The sequence below is a fragment of the Mustela lutreola genome, chromosome 11, assembly GCF_030435805.1.
Source record: "Mustela lutreola isolate mMusLut2 chromosome 11, mMusLut2.pri, whole genome shotgun sequence".
In the NCBI taxonomy this organism is placed as follows: domain Eukaryota; kingdom Metazoa; phylum Chordata; class Mammalia; order Carnivora; family Mustelidae; genus Mustela; species Mustela lutreola.
This window is the reverse complement of record NC_081300.1, coordinates 21,288,111-21,308,512: the sequence shown is the minus strand read 5'-3', so window position 1 is coordinate 21,308,512 and position 20,402 is coordinate 21,288,111. Positions and strand designations below refer to the sequence as shown.

The 20,402-nt window shown below is 34.1% G+C and overlaps 1 protein-coding gene across 1 annotated transcript in view; it reads left to right on the top strand.

The window, feature by feature from the left end:
• The window catches only part of DCC (DCC netrin 1 receptor), a 769,602-nt gene that overhangs the window by 597,812 nt on the left and 151,388 nt on the right, over window positions 1-20,402 (top strand). The window contains exon 14 of the mRNA XM_059139941.1: window positions 8,251-8,445. Within this exon, the coding sequence (XP_058995924.1) occupies window positions 8,251-8,445 (195 nt within the window). The remainder of the gene's footprint in view (window positions 1-8,250; window positions 8,446-20,402) is intronic.

Here is a 20,402-nt window from a genome sequence, read left to right as displayed (position 1 = left end):
CTTTCTGTTGGTATTTTTCACATCAAGAACTCAATAGATGGAGGCCATTTTCCCCAACATTCATAGAAAAAACAAAGGTTTGAGGTGGATGGAACTGTTTTGTCCCACAACGGAAGTGGCGGATGCATGACTCCACTTGTATACCTCTGAGTGAATTTGCTGCATATAAATTTTTAAAATAAAATTTTAAAGTTAATACTGAAAAGATGGTAGGAGTAAAGCATAAATAAATAAATAGTATAAATATATATAAATAATAACATATATTTTATTATATATTTATTTTATATTATAGATAAAATATTTTATATTTTATGTTTACACATAAAATATTTTATATATCTTTATATATATAATGTTTTATATGTGAAATATGTGTAGATTTTAAATTTTATATTTATATATAAAATATTCTATATTCTATATATTCTATATAAATATATATAATAAATAAAACAAAATAAAAAGATATAATTCAGTGGTAACTAAAAGTGATTGTTCACCATAATAACTAAACAAATATCCAAAGTTTACAGACATTAGTGGCTTAAAGAAGCTGATGTATTTTCATGAGAATAGACCCTCCCAAAAGAAATGATTGTATTCGTATGTATCCGAATACTCTGGAACGATAGAATATGGTTCTATCAATTGCCTTATGTAATTCTCTGTAAAGAAATATAGGCTATTAGGGACTGGAACAAAACTAGCAAAATGACCCATAAAATGCAGCACACTAAATCGAAAACAGATATGTGAGTATTTGTCAAAAGTACCAGCTGCCTGACGCCGTGCGGCAGAGCTGTCCACAGCAGAAGGTATGTGGCAGCAATCACTTTCATTAGCAGGAGCCAGCAGACACAAATCTTTCTGGTCGCTAAGAGAAAACAACTTTAATAACTGTATTTTCATCTTGTTTCATTTCTCTGTTATTTCCTTTTTTCTTAAAATTCTTATTTTGAGAGAGCTATATAAAATTTTGGTAATGTTATAGTTAATGACAGTCATGTGTAATAACAGTTATATTATACCTTATAGGAAGTGTAGACATTGTTCACATATTTTGGAGCACTTTGTGCCAAGAACTGTTTCAGGTACAGGAGTTACAGAGAATTTATGGAAGGAGATGAGGCAAAGAATAATGAGATAATCACATTAAATAGGAAGCAAAATTAATGGCAATAAATCCTAAGGGGGGTGGATAAGATGGGTGATTATTAGATTAAAGATTAAGGAAATATTGCAATTTTAATTATGGTAGCCAGGAAGGCTGAAGTTGGAAATTAAATGGCAGAAACCAGAAGAAGATAAAGGAGGAAGGCATATCTGAGTGAAAGCTTCCCAGGAAGAGGGTACAGCAAATACACATGCCCTGAGGCCAAAGCATACGGGCCTGTTTGAGGAACAGCAAAGTGTCCAGTTCATAGTAGATGGCTGGGGTAAGATGAGCAAAGGGGAAAGTGGTTGGAGATGAAGATAGAGAGCTAAGGGGGCATGGGGTAGGTCATACATGAACTTTTAGGTCATGGTAAAGATCTTGACCTTACAGTGTGCTATGGAAAGGCCTAAAGGGGTTTGGAGTGGTGTTATTTATTTGACATTATCTTATTTGTATTTTATTTGCATTCATACTCACATTATATATATATTCATACACATTTATTCTCAATACCATCTGTGATGTTGATGGCTTTCACATCCGTATAACTGACCATGGCCTTTCACTAAAACCCCAGACTTATATACCCACGTACGTCCCTGAGATCTCCACAGATGTGATGAACAGGCATCACAAATTTAACATGACCCAAGAACTTTCTTGTTTTTCTTCATCTCAGTAGGTCATCCCCAGTTGCCCAAGCCAAAGATCTGTGAGTCCTCATTGAGTTTCTTCTTTTCCACACCATTCACATCCAGTTTATACCTCTGTTGATTTCACCTCCGAAATGTCCCAAATATGCACACTACATTTCCACAATGGTCACCCAAACAAGTATAAAAACATATTTAGGGTTTCTAATTTTTCAAAATTGTTTTAAAACGCACATAACATAAAAGTAACCATCTTAACTAGTTGTTTTTTTTTTAAAGATCTTCATTTATTCATTTGACAGAGATCACAAGTAGGCATAGCGGCATAGAGGCAGGCAGAGAGAGAGAGGAGGAAGCAGGCTCCCCGCCAAGCAGAGAGCCCGTCGTGGGACTCGATCCCAGGACCCTGAGATCATGACCTGAGCCAAAGGCAGTGGCTTAACCCACTGAGCCACCCAGGCGCCCCTTAACTAGTTTTAAGTATACAGTTCAGTGTCTTTAAGTACATCCACCCTGTTGTGTGATCATTATCAAAACCACTCTCTCCAAAACTTTTTTTTTGTCTTGCAAAACTTAAACTCTGTTCCCATCAAACAATAACTCCCTACTCCACCTTCCTCTCAACCTCTAGCAATCACCATTCTACTTTCTGGTGCTATGAATTTGACTACTCTGGGTATCTCAAGTGGAATCACACAGTTTTAGTCCTTTTGTGTCCAGCTTATTTCACTTACCATAATGTCCTAAAGGCTCATGCATGTTATAGCATGTATCAGAATTTCCTTCTTTTAAAAGCTTAAATATATCCCATTGTATGTATATATCCCAATTTGTTTATCCATTCATCTGCTGATGGATACCTAAGTCTCACCTACTTTTTGGTTATTGTGAAAAACTGTGCTATGAATATAGGTGTACAGATATTTGTTTGAGTTCCTGCTTTCAATTCTTTGGGGAATATACCCAGAGTGGAATTCTTGGATCTTATGGTAATTCTTTTTTTTTTTTTAAACTTCCATTCTGTTTTTCATAGCATTTGTGCCATTTTACATTCCCACTGGGTAACTTTCTTTATATCTTCTTCATTTTCCTTCTTAGTCCAGGCACAATGACCTTCTTTGATTTCTCCAAATACCAAGTTCATTCTTGCTGTAGGTCCTTAGTAGTAGTTAATTCCCTCTTCTTGTAAAACTTTCTAGCCTGCTGTTTACTCGACTGGCTCTTTCTGATCATTCACCTTGGACTCTACTGGGAATACTTTCCTTGAGTCAGTTACTATTCCATCATTATAATATTTACAAGATCTCCTAATTTCCTTGTGTGTTTATTCTTATTTTGTTCATCTTACCTCCAAAAAAACCTATATACCCAGTACCTAGGACTATGACTGGCACATAGGAGATGTATAATAATTGTTGAAACATCATGGGGATTAATATGATAAATTCCTTATGTGCTATCTGTGAACACTACTCATTAGTGAAAATTACAATCGTCACTCAAAAATAATAACTATTCTGTAGGAACAAATTAAACCAAGATAGAATCCATAATTCTATAGTGTAGTCAAGAATGGCAGTTGACCTAGTTACTGTAATAATTCAGATTTCAGTAGAAATTTGGGGCTCATTAATTTGGATATTTCAGGCAAAATGTGTTCTTTGGTTTCAAATTATTTCAATAATTACTTTAATACTTCTCTATGCTTTATATACTCAATTATTGTCCTAGAGGTACTGGTAAAATCTTTCATGTACTTCTGAGTATTGAATTTCAGTTTCAATCTTCAAACATGTCACATACTTTCATGGCAAATTTTCTAAATTGATGTTTTATAGTTCATTCCAGTATTAACCATTTGCCTAATCCATAAGGTCATCTGTGTTAGAGAAAACTGACTCAGGTCACATAAAAGGTAAATGTCATTTCTGTCTTTACATTAAGAAGTGAGTAGGTGGTTACAAACTGGCTATTCTAGATTATGAACTATCTCCTAACACAGTTATTTTTATGATGACACTATATATTATGAATGACTTAGGTGTACTACTACCTTGATAGACACACTCTCTTATGGCCCTATAATCCTAAAGGGTGGTAAAAGCCCATTAAATATTTAGATGGGAAGGCAGCATATATTCTTATGTATAGATACCCTTATTTTTATCATGTTAAAATTGTTTTGAGGTTTGGATTTATGATTGAAACTACATTTATGCAGGAAAAAAAAGATGATTATTGTGAGACCAAGAGACCCCCCTCTTCTTCAAGAGCATTTGTGCATTCATTACCCTGGTCCCTTTATAAAACTCCAGTGGATGTAATTCTGTGGGTACTGACCTAACTAACTTGTAGGGGAGCTACTCTATGGCTTACAGAAACATGGAGAAGAGATTGTTTTGAAAACATTTTATATATTTTTCCTTTTATTTAAAAGATATTAAAAATTGTCATTAAAATCATAGGTTTTTATATTGTTTTTAAAAAGTCATAGCATTTAGTTCATTTTCTAAATACAAGATTAGGCAGATTTTCTTATTGTTTTCAGTAATTGCAAAAGCTTCAAAAGTGTTCAGCAGAATTCACTGTAGAGCCCATTACATTTCAAGGACACTGGAGAGCCTCTGTGGCAATTGAGTTGAAAATTATTAATCCATTCCTTTTATCTCTTTTATTACTTCTCCTTAGGATTTATAGTGGGTTTATATCCTTCACAAGCATTGTTTTTTCTGTTGTTAAGATTTATATCCCCATTTTGAGGTAATTTTTTAATGACACCTTTACATATTATGTCACAGGCTTCTTTAGGGCAGAAAGAATCTTGTCCCTTTTCATTCACAAATGGGCATCTTCAGGGGAAAAAAAAAAAGAACTACTTTAGAAAATGCTGTTGGGGGGTGCCTGGGTGGCTCAGTGGCTTAAAGCCTCTGCCTTCAGCTCAGGTCATGATCCCAGAGTCCTAGGATTGAGCCCCACATCAGGCTCTCTGCTCAGCAGGGAGCCTGCTTCCTCCTCTCTCTGCCTGCTTCTCTGGCTACTTGTGATCTCTGTCAAATAAATAAATAAAATCTTTAAAAAAAATGTTGTTGGTGTAGCATCTTTAGAAGGTAGCATCTTTTGAAAAGCTGTTAGTATGGGACCTACTTTAAAAACTCTGGGAGAAGATATTTGCAAACGACATATCAGATAAAGGACTAGTGTCCAGAATCTATAAAGAACTTAGCAAACTCAACACCCAAAGAACAAATAATCCAATCAAGAAATGGGCAGAAGACATGAACAGACATTTCTGCAAAGAAGACATCCAGATGGCGAACAGACACATGAAAAAGTGCTCCATATCACTCGGCATCAGGGAAATACAAATCAAAACCACAATGAGATATCACCTCACACCAGTCAGAATGGCTAAAATCAACAAGTCAGGAAATGACAGATGCTGGCGAGGATGCGGAGAAAGGGGAACCCTCCTACACTGTTGGTGGGAATGCAAGCTGGTGCAGCCACTCTGGAAAACAGCATGGAGGTTCCTCAAAATGTTGAAAATAGAACTGCCCTATGACCCAGCAATTGCACTATTGGGTATTTACCCTAAAGATACAAATGTAGTGATCCAAAGGGACACATGCACCCGAATGTTTATAGCAGCAATGTCCACAATAGCCAAACTATGGAAAGAACCTAGATGTCCATCAACAGATGAATGGATCAAGAAGATGTGGTATATATACACAATGGAATACTATGCAGCCATCAAAAGAAATGAAATCTTGCCATTTGCAACAACATGGATGGAACTAGAGTGTATCATGCTTAGCGAAATAAGTCAAGCAGAGAAAGACAACTATCATATGATCTCCCTGATATGAGGAAGTGGTGATGCAACATGGAGGCTTAAGTGGGTAGAAGAAGAATAAATGAAACAAGATGGGATTGGGAGGGAGACAAACCATAAGTGACTCTTAATCTCACAAAACAAACTGAGGGTTGCCGGGGGGAGGGGGTTTGGGAGAAGGGGGTGGGATTATGGACATTGGGGAGGGTATGTGATTTGGTGAGTGCTATGAAGTGTGTAAACCTGGTGATTCACAGACCTGTACCCCTGGGGATAAAAATATATGTTTATAAAAAAAAAAAAAATGTTTGAAAAGCAAAAACCAATGGGTCATTCATTGGTCAGCGTGGCTCAGGTCAGCCTATGCTAGGATACAAGGCAGAATCTCTCAAACCTGTCTGTCTTCTTTATCACACTATGAAAAGTAAAGCAAAACCAACTTCTGAGTATGAAAGATTGTTCATTAATCAGCTAAAAAATTTATACTTTAGTTTTGTTTTGCTTTGTATCATCCAACTGCAAGGGATTTTTTAAATGAAACTACAGGGGTGGGGCGCCTGGGTGGCTCACTTGGTTAAGCAACTGACTTCGGCTCAGGTTATGATCCTGGAGTCCTGGGATCGAGTCCCACATCGTGCTTCTTGCTCAGTGGGGAGTCTGCTTCTTCTGCTGACCTCTCTACTTTCATTCTCTCTCTCTAAAAAAAATAAATAAAATCTTTAAAAGAAAAAAAAAAAAGAAGAAGAAAAAAAAAAAACTCTGATAAAAAACAGGCTTCCATATATCACTTAAGCTAGAAACATGTGTGTTGAAGGTGGCTAAAGTTGGTAGTAGATATTATATCACCCTTTGCTATTATATCAAGGAAAAAATGTATTTTAATATTACTTTTAATCATCAAACTCTTTTGCTTCATTTGACATATGTTACCTTTTGAGATTTTCAGTTAAGAAAGAAATAATGAACACAAGCAGTTCGAATAAAGTTCACATCACTGATATTTTTGAGTACCCATTAATTGCCAGGTAATGGGCTGAGCAACTCATGGATGACTGAAGTTTAGATGGGCACATTCTTGCGTAAATTTCTTCCTAAAATACTTCTATGATTTTCAAAGAATAGGGTATGTCTGCCTGTATTAATCCTATCAAAATGTGTATCATAGTATATTATAACTTCCTCTTTACTTGTCTTTCCCATTAAACTATAAACTCCAAAGGTGCATGTGTTCTGTCTGCCATATTGACTCTGTCCTATACCCTGATCATCATAGGTACTTTGCCCCAGTCTTCAACATAGTAGGTGCTCTATAAATATTTATTAAGTGAATGATGATAATTGTTCAGAAATTGCATCATTTCTTTTGGGATGGGATCAGAGAGCAGAAGGATGATATAAAGGCCAGAATTCCAGTTTATTAATTTTCAACACACCATCTCCTTCAAAGAAAACTTAGCATGTACATTTACTTCCTAACAGCTAACATCAGCTGGTGCTACTCATAAGGAGAGCACTTTTACTCACTGTCTCATTAAATCTTCTCGGCTTCCTGTGAGACCACTGCTATCTTTAGCCTCATTCTACACAGGAGGAAATGGAGGTAGGACGAATAAGGTCTTAAGGTTTCTCTGAGATGATGAGTGTACTGTACAAATTGGAACTCTTACTTCCAGAGCCCAGGCTTTGAAGCAATCAATATTTGGAATGCCAATTTAATTAGAAGGTAATCTCGGAGATCACAAATAACTTCATGAGGGTGCACAGCTAGCAAATGGCAGAGCCTGGTTTGAAACCAAATTTGCACACTCCAAAGTCTGTGTGGCTGCAATCCTAGACACTGTCTCCTTTTCTTGAACAATGAGTGTGCTTTTCAGAGATAAACTAAATTATGGGTCAAGTGCCATCCTAATTACGCTGAACAAATCATGGCCCTAAACTGTTTCTCCTGACAATTTCTTCAGAAAAGACTGCTCTATTTTTGTTTTTTAGTTAAATCAAAGTAAATAATCCTTGGGCAAGAAAATTTTGACATTTCATTTCCCTCTCTATTATTCTTACATTCTCTTTGATTTCATTCAGTATTGATGAAACCTAAGAAGAGTTATATGGGGGTAGAGGGAACAGCCCAAAAGAAAGGAAAAAAAAAAACAACATTAGGATAAAGGTGCATGATACTGCATGTCTACGGACAGCACTCAGGGCCTTCCGTGCTTAAGAAACTGTGAAAGTCGAGGGGCGCCTGGATGGCTCAGAGGATTAAGCCTCTGTCTTTGGCTCGGTTCATGATCTCAGGGTCCTGGGATCCAGCCCCGCGATAGGCTCTCTGCTCAGTAGGGAGCCTGCTTCCCCTTCTCTCTGCATACTTGTGATCTCTCTCTCTCTGTCAAATGAATGAATAAATCTTAAAAAAAAATAAAAACTGTGAAAGTCGAATGAAACATGGAAAATATATCACATGTCGACACAAAGAGGAACTTGGGCAGTAAGTGATGAACCATTTGAGGTCTGTGGAATACAATATTAAGTCTTGCTCAAATGGGAAGTCTTACCATGCTATACGTTCTAGGATGAGACAGACTAATGATGCTTCCTTTGAACTTTAGAGTCTCAAGTCCCTGACCAGCCAAGCTCTCTTCATGTGAGGCCCCAGACCAACTGCATCATCATGAGTTGGACTCCTCCCTTGAACCCAAACATCGTGGTGCGAGGTTACATCATTGGCTATGGTGTTGGGAGCCCTTATGCTGAGACAGTGCGTGTGGATAGTAAACAACGATACTATTCCATCGAGAGATTAGGTGAGTTGCTGTGGGTTTTATTCTATTAAGGGAAATAAATGATTTGTTTGAAATTATTTTCTTTCTTAGAATCTTGTTCTTTGGAATTTTAATTTGTGACACATAGTATTTCATAAGACAAGTCTCTCTCTTTTTTTGTCTTCTATCAATCTACACACACACACACACACACACACACATACACACGCACGTTTTTCCTCTCTGGATTTTGAATTGGGGAAACTTATCTAGAGACATTCACAATGACAGTGGGTACTCCACTGTGTACTTTTGCCTCTGAGCCATAGAATAAATAAAGGGTATTATATTATTTTGTTCCTCATTGGTCAATGGAATCATCTAATCTTAGTAATTCTTATAAAAAGCAAGTCAACACATTTTTTTTTTCATTTTTTCTCACTAGGAAGATACTCTGTCAATTTTTCTTTAACACTAAATTTTCTAGTCACCTTGCCTTCTTTTCTCTTATATTTATAGGTTAAGTTTCTTGGCTATGCCATTATGATTATAAAACAAAAGGTGAAACCAGGAATTTTCAATCAAGCCTCTAAACTTAGTTTTCAGACTGCTCTCTGCACACATTCCAAGGCCTCTTATCATACTCAATGTCATTTTAATAAATACAATACTTGAATTATGACGTTTCTGAATTCATTGAAAACTTGTTTATTCAAAGAGGGCTAACGTGTAGTAAAAGGGTTCATATCCATTTTATATTTGATTTTCCATAAGATCCTAAGAGATTATATCATTAAGAGAGAAATCAAAGAAACATATGTCATACATAGGGTGTCAAGAAGTTAAATTCTCATAAAGCACAAAGCAGGTTGATCCTCCCTGTTGATTTAACATGGTATTATTTGGAATGAAGTACGCTGACCTCGCTGGGAATACAACCTGATTGGTGGGAGTTGGGGGGAGGGGCGCTACTTATTTGTAATGTCTCTCAAAAACAGAACATTTTGATGAGAAACTTGATTTGAATTTGAATACCTTTTCGTGCAGTAGCAAGAAAAGATTTTTCCCAGTGCAGGACGAAAATTGCACTGACCCATTCTCTCTGTAATTGCCTCAAACTCTAATAAAAGAAGTGCCTACTGAAAATCTCCACAATTCTAGTTAGCTTGGCATTTAGAAATAATATTCTCTCAGTCAGTCCCTGAGTTTGAATGTTAAGGCAATCACATAACGTGTTTTATGGCCATCAAACCGATGTCAGGGGACTGTTATGTAGCCATTATTCAGCGGGCATCATCTCTGACAGTTGATCTCATCGTCACCCAGCAGAGGGAGGTCCGCGTGGCCAGGCTTCCCTGCAAGGAGAGTGTGGTACAAACGCATAATGAAGTCATGAAAGAAAACTGCAATGCTTCACCAGGGCCTTTCAGTAAAGATGTTCTTTACTACAAGCGGTTCTTTCCAGAAATCTCCAACGCTTGTAAAGTTGAGGCTTTTGGAAGATTAACACTGGCAAATCTCTCCAAAATCTTAACAAGAAAACAAGAGATTTTCCTTTGTAAGATATATTTTAAAGAGCTAGGAAGACTGTTACAAGCAAAATGGATATGAACCTATCTCTGTGATAGATCATGTATGTATTACACTTTAAAACTTATCTGGAAAGAGAGTTACACACATACATTTGCATACACACACGCATACACCCATATGTATATATACACATGAATTTAAGTTCTACCAGCTCATACTCTTCTAAAATAGTCCCATGCCTTAACATAAAATATTGAAATATAATAGTGTTTTATTATTATTGTTCAAGTATCTGCAGAGTTACACAAAGAAACTGTTATTTTTTCAAAAGTGTTTTGCCATTTACCCAAGGTGTATCTTAAACATATCTTAATATATATTAAATAGGAACAGTTTTATATATGTATTTAGAAATATATAAAATGTCTAGACAATTTTGTATTTCTATAAGGCTTTAAAAATTATATTTTAAATAGCTTTCAAAAAGATACTGTGAAACTGGTATGCTTACTTTAATGTTTAATAGAATAAGTGAAACAATTGGTACTTTCTTTGCAAAGTTTGGATGTGGGCTTGAGTGAATCCTTTATCTTTTTAAAAGTTAGAACTTAAGATATGTCTAACAAACTTCAGCTAAGTCAGGGAATAACAGTTGTATAACAGTTGTATAACAGTTATACAATTAAAAATGAATTAAGGAAAGCTATAATCTGTTAAAGCGTAACATCAGCTATAACTTCAACTGTCATGGTTGTATTTTAGACTATAAAAAAGCTATCTGTTTTTTTTTTAAAGCTATCTGTTTTATAATTGACCAATAAACTTCCTGTTCTCTTTGATAACAGACCACAACTTTCAAGTAGCACTTTGTTTATCACGCATAATAATTGAATATTTAGATACCAAGCACTGTGACCTTCTTCAGGACTACAAAACAAAGCTTACCAGACCTAGAGATTCATTAACCACTGAATTATACTATTTTTTGTACCATATAGTATTAATATAGCAATGTTTGCAATTAATTTTTTGACATCTTACGCCTCTTGGGTTAAAAGCCATAGGTGCCAGCTTTGATGTATACACATAGCATAGATCAACAAGATCTGAATTCTGAAGATGTTGGCAAAATTAATCTGAAACCAAGTTCTTCTTTTAAAAACTCACAATATATCTACCAATCTATTTATCTATTTATTTATTTATCTATTTCTACATCTTTATGGAGGTATTTGTATGTGTATAAACTGTACATTTTAAAGTGTACAATTTGTTGAGTTTTTAAGAACTTTATCATGGATAATTGACACATGATAAGCTCTGTTTTTCACATTTCTTCTTTAATATCTCTCTTTAATGTTTTATAATATTCAATATAGGAAGTCTTGAATGTTTTTGTTAGATTTAGTTAACAAGTACATATGTGTGTGTGTGTTTATTAAATTTAGTCCCTTTTTATAATGTGTGTGTGTGTATGAACTACTTTAAATGGGGTTATTTAAAGTGTATTCTACACTAGCAGTAGAATACAATTATTTTTAAACATTAATCTTGTATGCTAGACCTGTTAAATATACCTATTTGTGATACTAGTAGAATGCTCTAAGAATTTCCATGTAAACAAACAACCATATGTAAACAGGAACAGTTTTACAGTTCATTTCTGATCTCCTGCTTTTTATTTCTTTCTCTTGCCCTCTCTTGGTTAAGAACTCGAGTAAAATATTGAAAAGAAGTGGGAAGCAGGCATTTTTGCCTTGTTCCTGATCTTAGGAGAGGCATGAAATAGGATATTAGGTACAGGTTCTTCATGTGTCTCTTATCAGATTGAGGAAGTTTTCTATTTTTTCTAGATTTCCTGGGAATTTTTATCATGAGTATCTATTGAATTTTTGTGAAATAATTTTCTCCTTTCCTCCTTACTAGTATTTTTAATATAGTGAATCATATTGATTGATTTTTGAAAGGTAGCTAATTTTGAATTTCTCATATAGATCCTACATGGTCACAATGTACTACCTTTTTCTTGTATTGTTGGATTTGATTTGTTAATATTTATTAATGATTTTTTTTATATCTGTATTCATGAGGTGTATTTGTCTACAGCTTTCTTTCATGTTATGACTTTATCCAATTTTTTAATTAAATTAATTCTGGTCTCATAAAATCAGTTGGGCAGTTTGTTCTTCTGTCACTGAAAAAGTGTGTGCAAAATTTATATTATTTATTCCTAGAATAGTTGATAGAATTCATTAACAAAACCATCTGGATCTGCAATTTCCTTTTTAGGAAGGCTTTTGATAATCAATTTAACTTCTTTAACATATATAAATCTTTTTATATTTTTTATTTTTTCTTATATTGATTTTAGTAAGTTACAATTTTCATGACATTTATATACTTCATTTTGTCGCATTTATTGCCATAGAATTGTTCATTCACAATGGTCTCTTTTTATCTGTGGTGATAACTGCTATTTCATTTCTGATATTGATCATCTACATCCTCTCTTTTTTGTGATCAGCCTGGGTAGGGGTTTACTAATTTTGTTGATCTTTGAAGTTTTAACAGTACTGATTATCTCTACTATCTGTCTCGATTTTATTTCTTTCAAATCTGCTTTTACCTTGACTCTTTTCTTTCTTATGCTTATGTTAGTCACACTTGCTCCCTGTTTTTAATTTCTTAAGGTAGAACTTCATGTTGTAGGTTTTTAAAGCTATTTGTGTTTTCTAAGCACCCCTTCCCTTGTCTCCCACAGATTTTGATATGTTGTCTATTCATTATCATTTAATTCACAATATTTTCTAATTTTCCTTAATTTCTTTTTTCCCCATGAGTTATTAGGTATGTTGCTTACTTTTCAAATTTTGTTTTTCATCTTGTTATTGTTGATTTTAAATTTTATTTTATCATAAATGGAAAATATTCTGACTTCAACATCTTTAAATTTATGGTGACCTATGCTCATTTTGTTGGATGACTACATGAACTTAAAAATCATGTGTAGTCTGCAGTTAGATACAGAGTTCTGTAAATATCCATTAGACCAAGGTCTTTGATGTCTCCCTTTAATTCTGTCAGTTTGTTTGCTTCTATTTATTTTGGGAGTCTGTTATTAAGCTGATACACATTTATAATTGTTATGTCTTCTTAATAAATAACCTCATTTAGCATTACAGAGGCCTCTCTCTATTTCTGGTAATACTAGTGGTCTTCAAGATGATTATATCTGTTATTAATATAGCTTAAAAATATATACTTCTAGCCTTCTTACACTTACTGTTTACATAATCTGCCTTCTCCACCTGTTAGTTTCAGCCTATATCTTCATTTAAAAAGATTTATTTATTTATTTGAGAGAGAGAGGTTGAGGGGAGAGGGAGAGAGAGAATCTCAAGCAGACTCCCTGGTGAGTACAAAAACGAACTTGGGGCTCTACAAGGAGCTGGATCTCAGGACCCTGAGATCACAACCTGAGCCGAAACCAAGAGCTGAACACTTAACTGACAGTGCTACCCAGGTGCCCCAGCCTATGTCTTTATATTTAAAGTTTTTCTGTGTCCTGTAGGCAGTTTATAGTTGAGTCTTGTCATTTTATGCCCCCTGAAAAATTCTCCCTTTTAGTTGAGGTTTTAGGCCCTTAGAATTTAATGTACAATTTAATGTTAATGTACATACATAAATGGTTGAAGTTAGGTCTATCATTTTACTTTTGTTTTCTGTTTCTCCAATCTCTTTTTCATTTACTCTTATGAACTCCTGAGCTCAGAGAACAAAAGGGATTATGTTTAAATGTCCAGATGCAGTCATTGTTTTTCCAACTGAGATATTCCCATAAGGATTTTTGTTCTTTTCATCTAATCAGCCCATCTGAAACTATCTCATATCTTAAGGAGAACTGGTTAAAATCTTCCACCACCACCCATGTGGAAAGAAGGAAAGAAACAAAGAAAGAAAAGGGGGGGGGATGTGAGCAAGGGAAGGAGGAAGGAGGGAAGAAAATGGGTGTTTCATTTGTGACTAAACTTGTTCAGCATCCGGTGGTATCAAATGTAGGTTTAAGTTCCGTCTTTAACAAGGAATTATGTCATCTCACGGTAGGCTTTACATCCCACACTGTTTGACTCTCAAAGTCTCACTTTTCTCATTTGTGAAGCAGGATAGTATGCAACCTTACAAACTTTCTATGATATTCCACTTAGATAATAAAAGTAATGCCATTTACAATTCTTCAGAAAGAAACCTTATAGAAATGTGAATAGGGCATTGTTCTATAACTCTTTGGTATTTCAGTGGTTTAGCAAATATAAAAAATCCAGTTCCATAAAGCTTTCAGTTATGTATTTTTATAAACTTTGAAGTTTATATTGTTCTGATTTATCCCCTATACCTAAAAGTAGACTATATAAAATACAACTTAGAAAATAGGGATTCCAGGGTTTTCAATTTCAATAATTCACCAACTGCATAACATTATATAAAACATTTGTTTAATGAAATTAATATGAATCACAAATCTAAACAACACAGTGACATTCAATTCAGTGTGAAAGACAAAAATGTAAACTCCTGTTTTCAGCTGTAATAGAATGCTGATTTAAAAATCTTGAGTGGGAGAGTTAGATTCATTCAACATGAGCACTAGTTGCTCGGAGAGGAGTGAGAAGGGAAGAGAAAAGTTCATTCCATGAGATCATTACTTCGAATATATCAGGAAGAATAGATTTTATCTTTTATGATTTTTTTCCCTGAGGTTAGTGTCGTCTAAACCTATAGGCATTTTCTAGTAATCTTTAAGGGCAGACTTAGGGTGATTCATTAATAATACATATCATTCTATTTGTAACTCTTTTCTCACTTCTACTCCCTGAGGTCCAAAGCAGATGTGCTGCTGAAGCGAGCACCCCTGAGGTCCAAAGCAGATGCATTGTCTTATACCTGGTAAATTTTCTAAGGCTATTTAGAAGAATCTATCATGAAAGATGAATACTATTATTGAAATAGAGCAGAAAGGATCTCATTGGAATAAATATATGTATTCTTGTGGAATTAATCTCTATATATGGATATATATTTACATGGATATAATTATATGGATATGTATATATCATTAAAAATCTCCAATCTCCCCTCTTTATTTTCCTTTTTATATAACTCTTCCACATTTTACCTTGTGTTTTACAACCTGAGTTATTATTTGTAAAATCAAATTGGTAATATAAAGGACATGTAGGTCATTTATTCTACCAACATTAAATTCAACATTTGATTAAAATTTTTTCTCCCATCAGTGGCACCTGGGTGGTGCAGATGGTTGGGCATCTGACTATTGGTTTGGGCTCAGGTGGTGATCTCAGGGTCTTGAGATTAAGCCCGGCGTTGGGGCTCTGCAGTCAGTGTGGAGTCTGTCTGGAACTCTGTCCGCCTTTCCCTCTATCTCTCTTCTCCCTGTTTTCTCTCTCTCTCCCAAGTAAATAAATAAATCTTTTTAAAAATTTTTACCCCAGGGGCACCTGGGTGGCTCGGTGGGTTAAGCCTCTGCCTTCAGCTAAGGTCACGATCTCAGAGTCCTGGGGTTGAGCCCCATATCAGGCTCTCTGCTCAGCAGGGAGCCTGCTTCCTCCTCTCTCTCTCTGCCTGCCTCTCCGCCTACCTGTGATCTCTCTCTGTCAAATAAACAAATAAAATTAAAAAAAAAATTTTCCCCAATTTCTATATCTTTCTAGAAAATACTTTACTTATATCAGAACAATCTAGATTTCTTCTTAATTTTCCATGTCATTTAGTCATAACGAATGTCTGCTTAATCCATTTCTTCCAAGTCCTTTACAAATACAAATTTATTTCTTCACCCCTCCATGATCTTAGTGTCAGATATCATCCCAATTTTAAAATGAGGGAAGATAGCAAGAAAACTGAAGTAAGAAAAGTCAAAGTTAATTTTTAAAGATTTTTTAAAATTTATTTATTTGAGAGGTAGAGATCACAAATAGGCAGAGAGGACGTGAGAGAGAGGAGGTGGAAGCAGGCTCCCTGCTGAGCAGAGAGCCCAATGCAGGGCTCAATCCTAGGACCCTGGAATCACGACCTGAGCTGAAAACAGAGGCTTTAACCCACTGAGCCACCCAGGTGCCCCCAAAGTTAACTTTTAAATGAAAAAAGTTAAATGTTATATTAATAGACTCAGATACATATTGTCATAAAGCAAAGACCTGGCTCTTTCGTATGGAGAGAGGCAGGTAGGACCCAATCCCCAGCCTGATTAGGGCTTGCACTAGAACACATGACTACAGGGAAGTTTTATTTCCTATAGGGAAAAACAAGGTGTCTGATAAAATTAAATCCCTTTAATTCAACAGCAGAATAATACAATCTAGGGAGACAGTCCTAAAACTTCTGATCAAAAAGCAAGTCATACTCCAGGTATGAATCTGAGAACTTACCCATAGATGTCTGTGAATTGTTATTCTGTGAGCTAGGGTCAGAGCTGATATAAAGAGAAAAGAGAGAAACCCAGATGTCTGGACATTTTGCTTTATTAAGCAGTTATACTTGTAGATTAATATTTATCCTCTTCTATCAGTTTATGTCCTCATGTGATTTGAAGCTCTGTTACTAGTTGCAAAATTTTTGATGATTATTTTGTTCTCTTGATGAATTAATAAATTCATCATTTATGAACTATTTTCTTTATCAGCAGTAATATTCTTTGGTCTGAAAACTATTTTGTGTCTGATATTCATATAACTCTTCCAGCCTAATATTTTTTTGTGTGTTAGCATGATATATATTTTTCCATTATTTTTCTTTCAAATTTTTTGTGCCTTTATATTTAAAATTTTTTATTGTAGGCTGCATATAGTTGGATCTTACATTTTTATCTAATATGACAATCTCTGACTTTTAATTGAGGTATTTAGGTCATTTATATTTAATGAGAGTATTGATATGTTTGGATTTATACCATTATCCTGCTGCTTATATTTCATTTGTTGCTTGATTGACCCATCTGATCTTTGCATTTTTCTTTCTCCCTTTTTTTGAGATTGAGTATTTTTAATAATTTATCTTACATCCTTTGTGGTTCATTAGCTATAACTCTTTTGTTACCTTAATGGTTGCTTTAGAATTTAAGGTGTGTATCTTTAATTTATTGCTATTGACCTTACAAAAATATTATATCATTTCACAAAACATTTTTTCTTTATACAATAAAATATACTTTAAAGCTTAAAAATAAGAACAAAATGATGTATTTTATATCATAACTACTCAGTTACTGTTTTAGTGTTATTTATTACTTTGTGTTAATCCATATGTTCAACTGATATTATTTTTCCTTGTTCCTGAATGACTTCTTTAATATTTCTTATAATGGAATTATGCTGGTGCTATTTTTTTTTTTTTTAAATCTTTGTGCATCTGGAAAGATTTCATTTTCTCTTTGTTTTTTAAATACGTTTGCACTGGAGAAGGGATTCTAAATAAATAATTTTTTTCCCTATATTTAATGATATTCATTCACCATCTCCTATACTGCCTCATTTTTAACAAGACTGCTGCAATCATTCTTATCTTTATACCTCTGTACACAATGTGACTTTTTTCTCTGAAGGTCTTTTTTTCTTTGTCACAATTTTACACAATTTTATTATTATGTCTTTACATAGTTTTCTTTGTATTTTTTCTTAGGGCTTACTGAGATTCTGGGATCTGTGGATGATTAGTTTCATTAAATTTGGAAAAATTTTGGCTATTATTTTTTCAATAATTTTTCTTTTGCCTACCTTCATGCCTCTCAGTCAGAGACTCTAGTTACACATATGTAATGGTGCTTTAGGTTGTGCCACAACTCACTAATTTTTTGTTTATTTTTTTCTTGACTTTCTTTGTCTGTTTCATCTTGGATAGTTCCTATCCTTAAAGCTACTAATTTGTTTTCCCCTGATGTGGCCTGATCTGATCCTAATCGTATGCAGTGTATTTTTTCATGTTACCCATGGTAGTGTTCATCTCTAGATGTTGGATGGGGTCTTTTCTATATATTCAACATTAACCTCAGTCTTTCCTTTTTGTTCTTGAACATATGGAATATAGTTTGAATAACTCTTTTAATATCCTCATCTAAAGCCATTTCTGGGTCTACTTCTATTGACTATTTTCTTTCCTCATTATGGATTTTATTTACCTGCTTTTTGCATGTTTGGTTATTTTTATGTGTTTCTTACAAATTGTATTTTTCTTGTGGGATACTGGAGATTTTTGTGTTTTAAAAAATATTCTTGAATTTTGTTCTAGGATGCAGTTACTTGGAAAAACTTAAACCCTTTTGAAGCTGGCTTTTAACTTATTACATGATACCAAAGACCTTATACCATCTAATAGCATCAGTCAATTTGCTTTGATTCTGAGATAATACTTCTGAATACTATACCCCAAATCCCATCAACTGTGTGTTTGTCCATCTGACTTGTGGAGCCCCACTGTTTCCTGGCTTTGAGTGAACACCAGAGATTTTTTCTTTGCTTCTGTTGGGTAGTTTTTACTCTACCCCTGGGAAATTTTCTCATAAGCATGCACTGATAAGTACTGCAATGAAGACTCAAGAGAGACACTCACTAGACCTCCAAAATGCCTCTTCCATGTATTTCTCTTTTCTCTTCCTTACAAATTCCAATTGCTTAGGTCATCTCGGGCTTCTAATTCCATATCCTTAATTCAAGGAGACAACTGGCCTCCTTCTAGCTTTCCCCTTTCTCTTTCTCACCTTGGAAACTTTCTTAAGGCAATAAGCTGGGGAAATCAATGGACTCATTTTGTCTTTCTTTTCTCAGAGATCGCTGACCTGATCTGCTTGATGTCAAATATCTGAAAATTGTTATTTTTTATATACTTTGTTTCATTGTTTCTTTTGTTTTTGTGTTGTTTTGTGTTGATCTAAGTGGGAAGGTAAATTTAGTTTATATTAACTTCTTTTGATCAGAAGTGAAAGTCCTCTAATAAATAATTAAACAGTCATTTTATAATTTCAGTATGCAAAATTTTTGGTTTTTCAAAAATGCCAAATTGCATCATATCTGTTTCCTGATTTCTGTCTCAAATCTAATCAAGAATGAATCCTAACTGTCATACTGTATTTTTAGAGAATAAATTTAACTTGAGTGCTCTTAGAAATGGGACTCCAGGCCTGTGGAGAAATGAACCTTTATAACTCCCAGAGTGCATTCTGAGTTCAGCAAATACAATGTAAATTATAATGTTAACCTCAGCATCATTCCCCCCATCAAAAAAAAAAAAATTCTTTCATGCATGGAATATAGAAGTTTTGAGTTTATGACATGCAAACATTTTAAATCAGAAAAATCAATGCACTATAGCAGCTTCAAGAATAGTTGACATACATGAATAAAAAATGAGTAAGCACCCTGTAGAGAACATTTTATTATTTTGAAATGAAGTACATTATAGGTGTTAGTTAACAAAATTCAGTTTTTTATTTTTTGAAGCAAAGTGTGAGAATTGTGGAAAATGATTTTTGACCCAAAGCCCAAAAAGCCTTTAAAGCCTTTGAAATAAGTCATTTAATGATAAAGAAAATAAAAAGGGAAATAGATTTACCCCCTTTTTTATTTCCAATTAGTTTATTTAGAGCATTTATGTACAGTGAAGCAATAGTGAACATAACTCCAGCTGTATTTCAGACGGGAAGATCAGAATAGATCATTGAAATTCATACATCGTATGCCATATAAACTACTTCCGAAGGACGTTAATTTAGCTGGTAGTTATTCTTATTATGTGCTTTTGTTATTTACACAGAAAATGTCTCCTTATTTTCAAATTAATATTAGTAATTCTATAATACAATGTTATTCTGACAGTTTTAATGAATGAGATCTAAGATGAAATTTCTATAGAAACATGTGAATGCCTATTGTTTATCTCAGGTTTAGTTGTATATGCCTCTTATTTTGCTGTGTATTACTTCTCCCTGTCAATACTATTCACCTGATACCTATATTTTAAATTTGTGAATGGAACATGACTCTAATGAATCTAAAGGACAATATATCTTCCTATTTTCTTGGCACTTCATAATCTCTCTGAAATTCATCGTGGTAGGTTTCAGTGCTTTTATTTTATGTAGATGAATTCAGTATAACAATGCATATTATATAAATTATAATTTCATTTTCTTTTTTCATTTTAAATGTTGATCATTTAGTTCACATTAATCAAAACACTAAATGGATGAATTTTCCATAGTACAGGCAGTTATTTAAATAGAAAAAAAAATCTCTTTTGTGGTAGATAGTATGTTAAAAGACCAAATAATTTATCATTTGTTACCAAAGTTATTGCATATGATTATTAATTGAGTGACTGTTAAGCATTAAGACACCATGTTGAGGATAGTGAAGATTACTAAGAAGTATAAGGCATATTCTCTGAAATATTCTAGG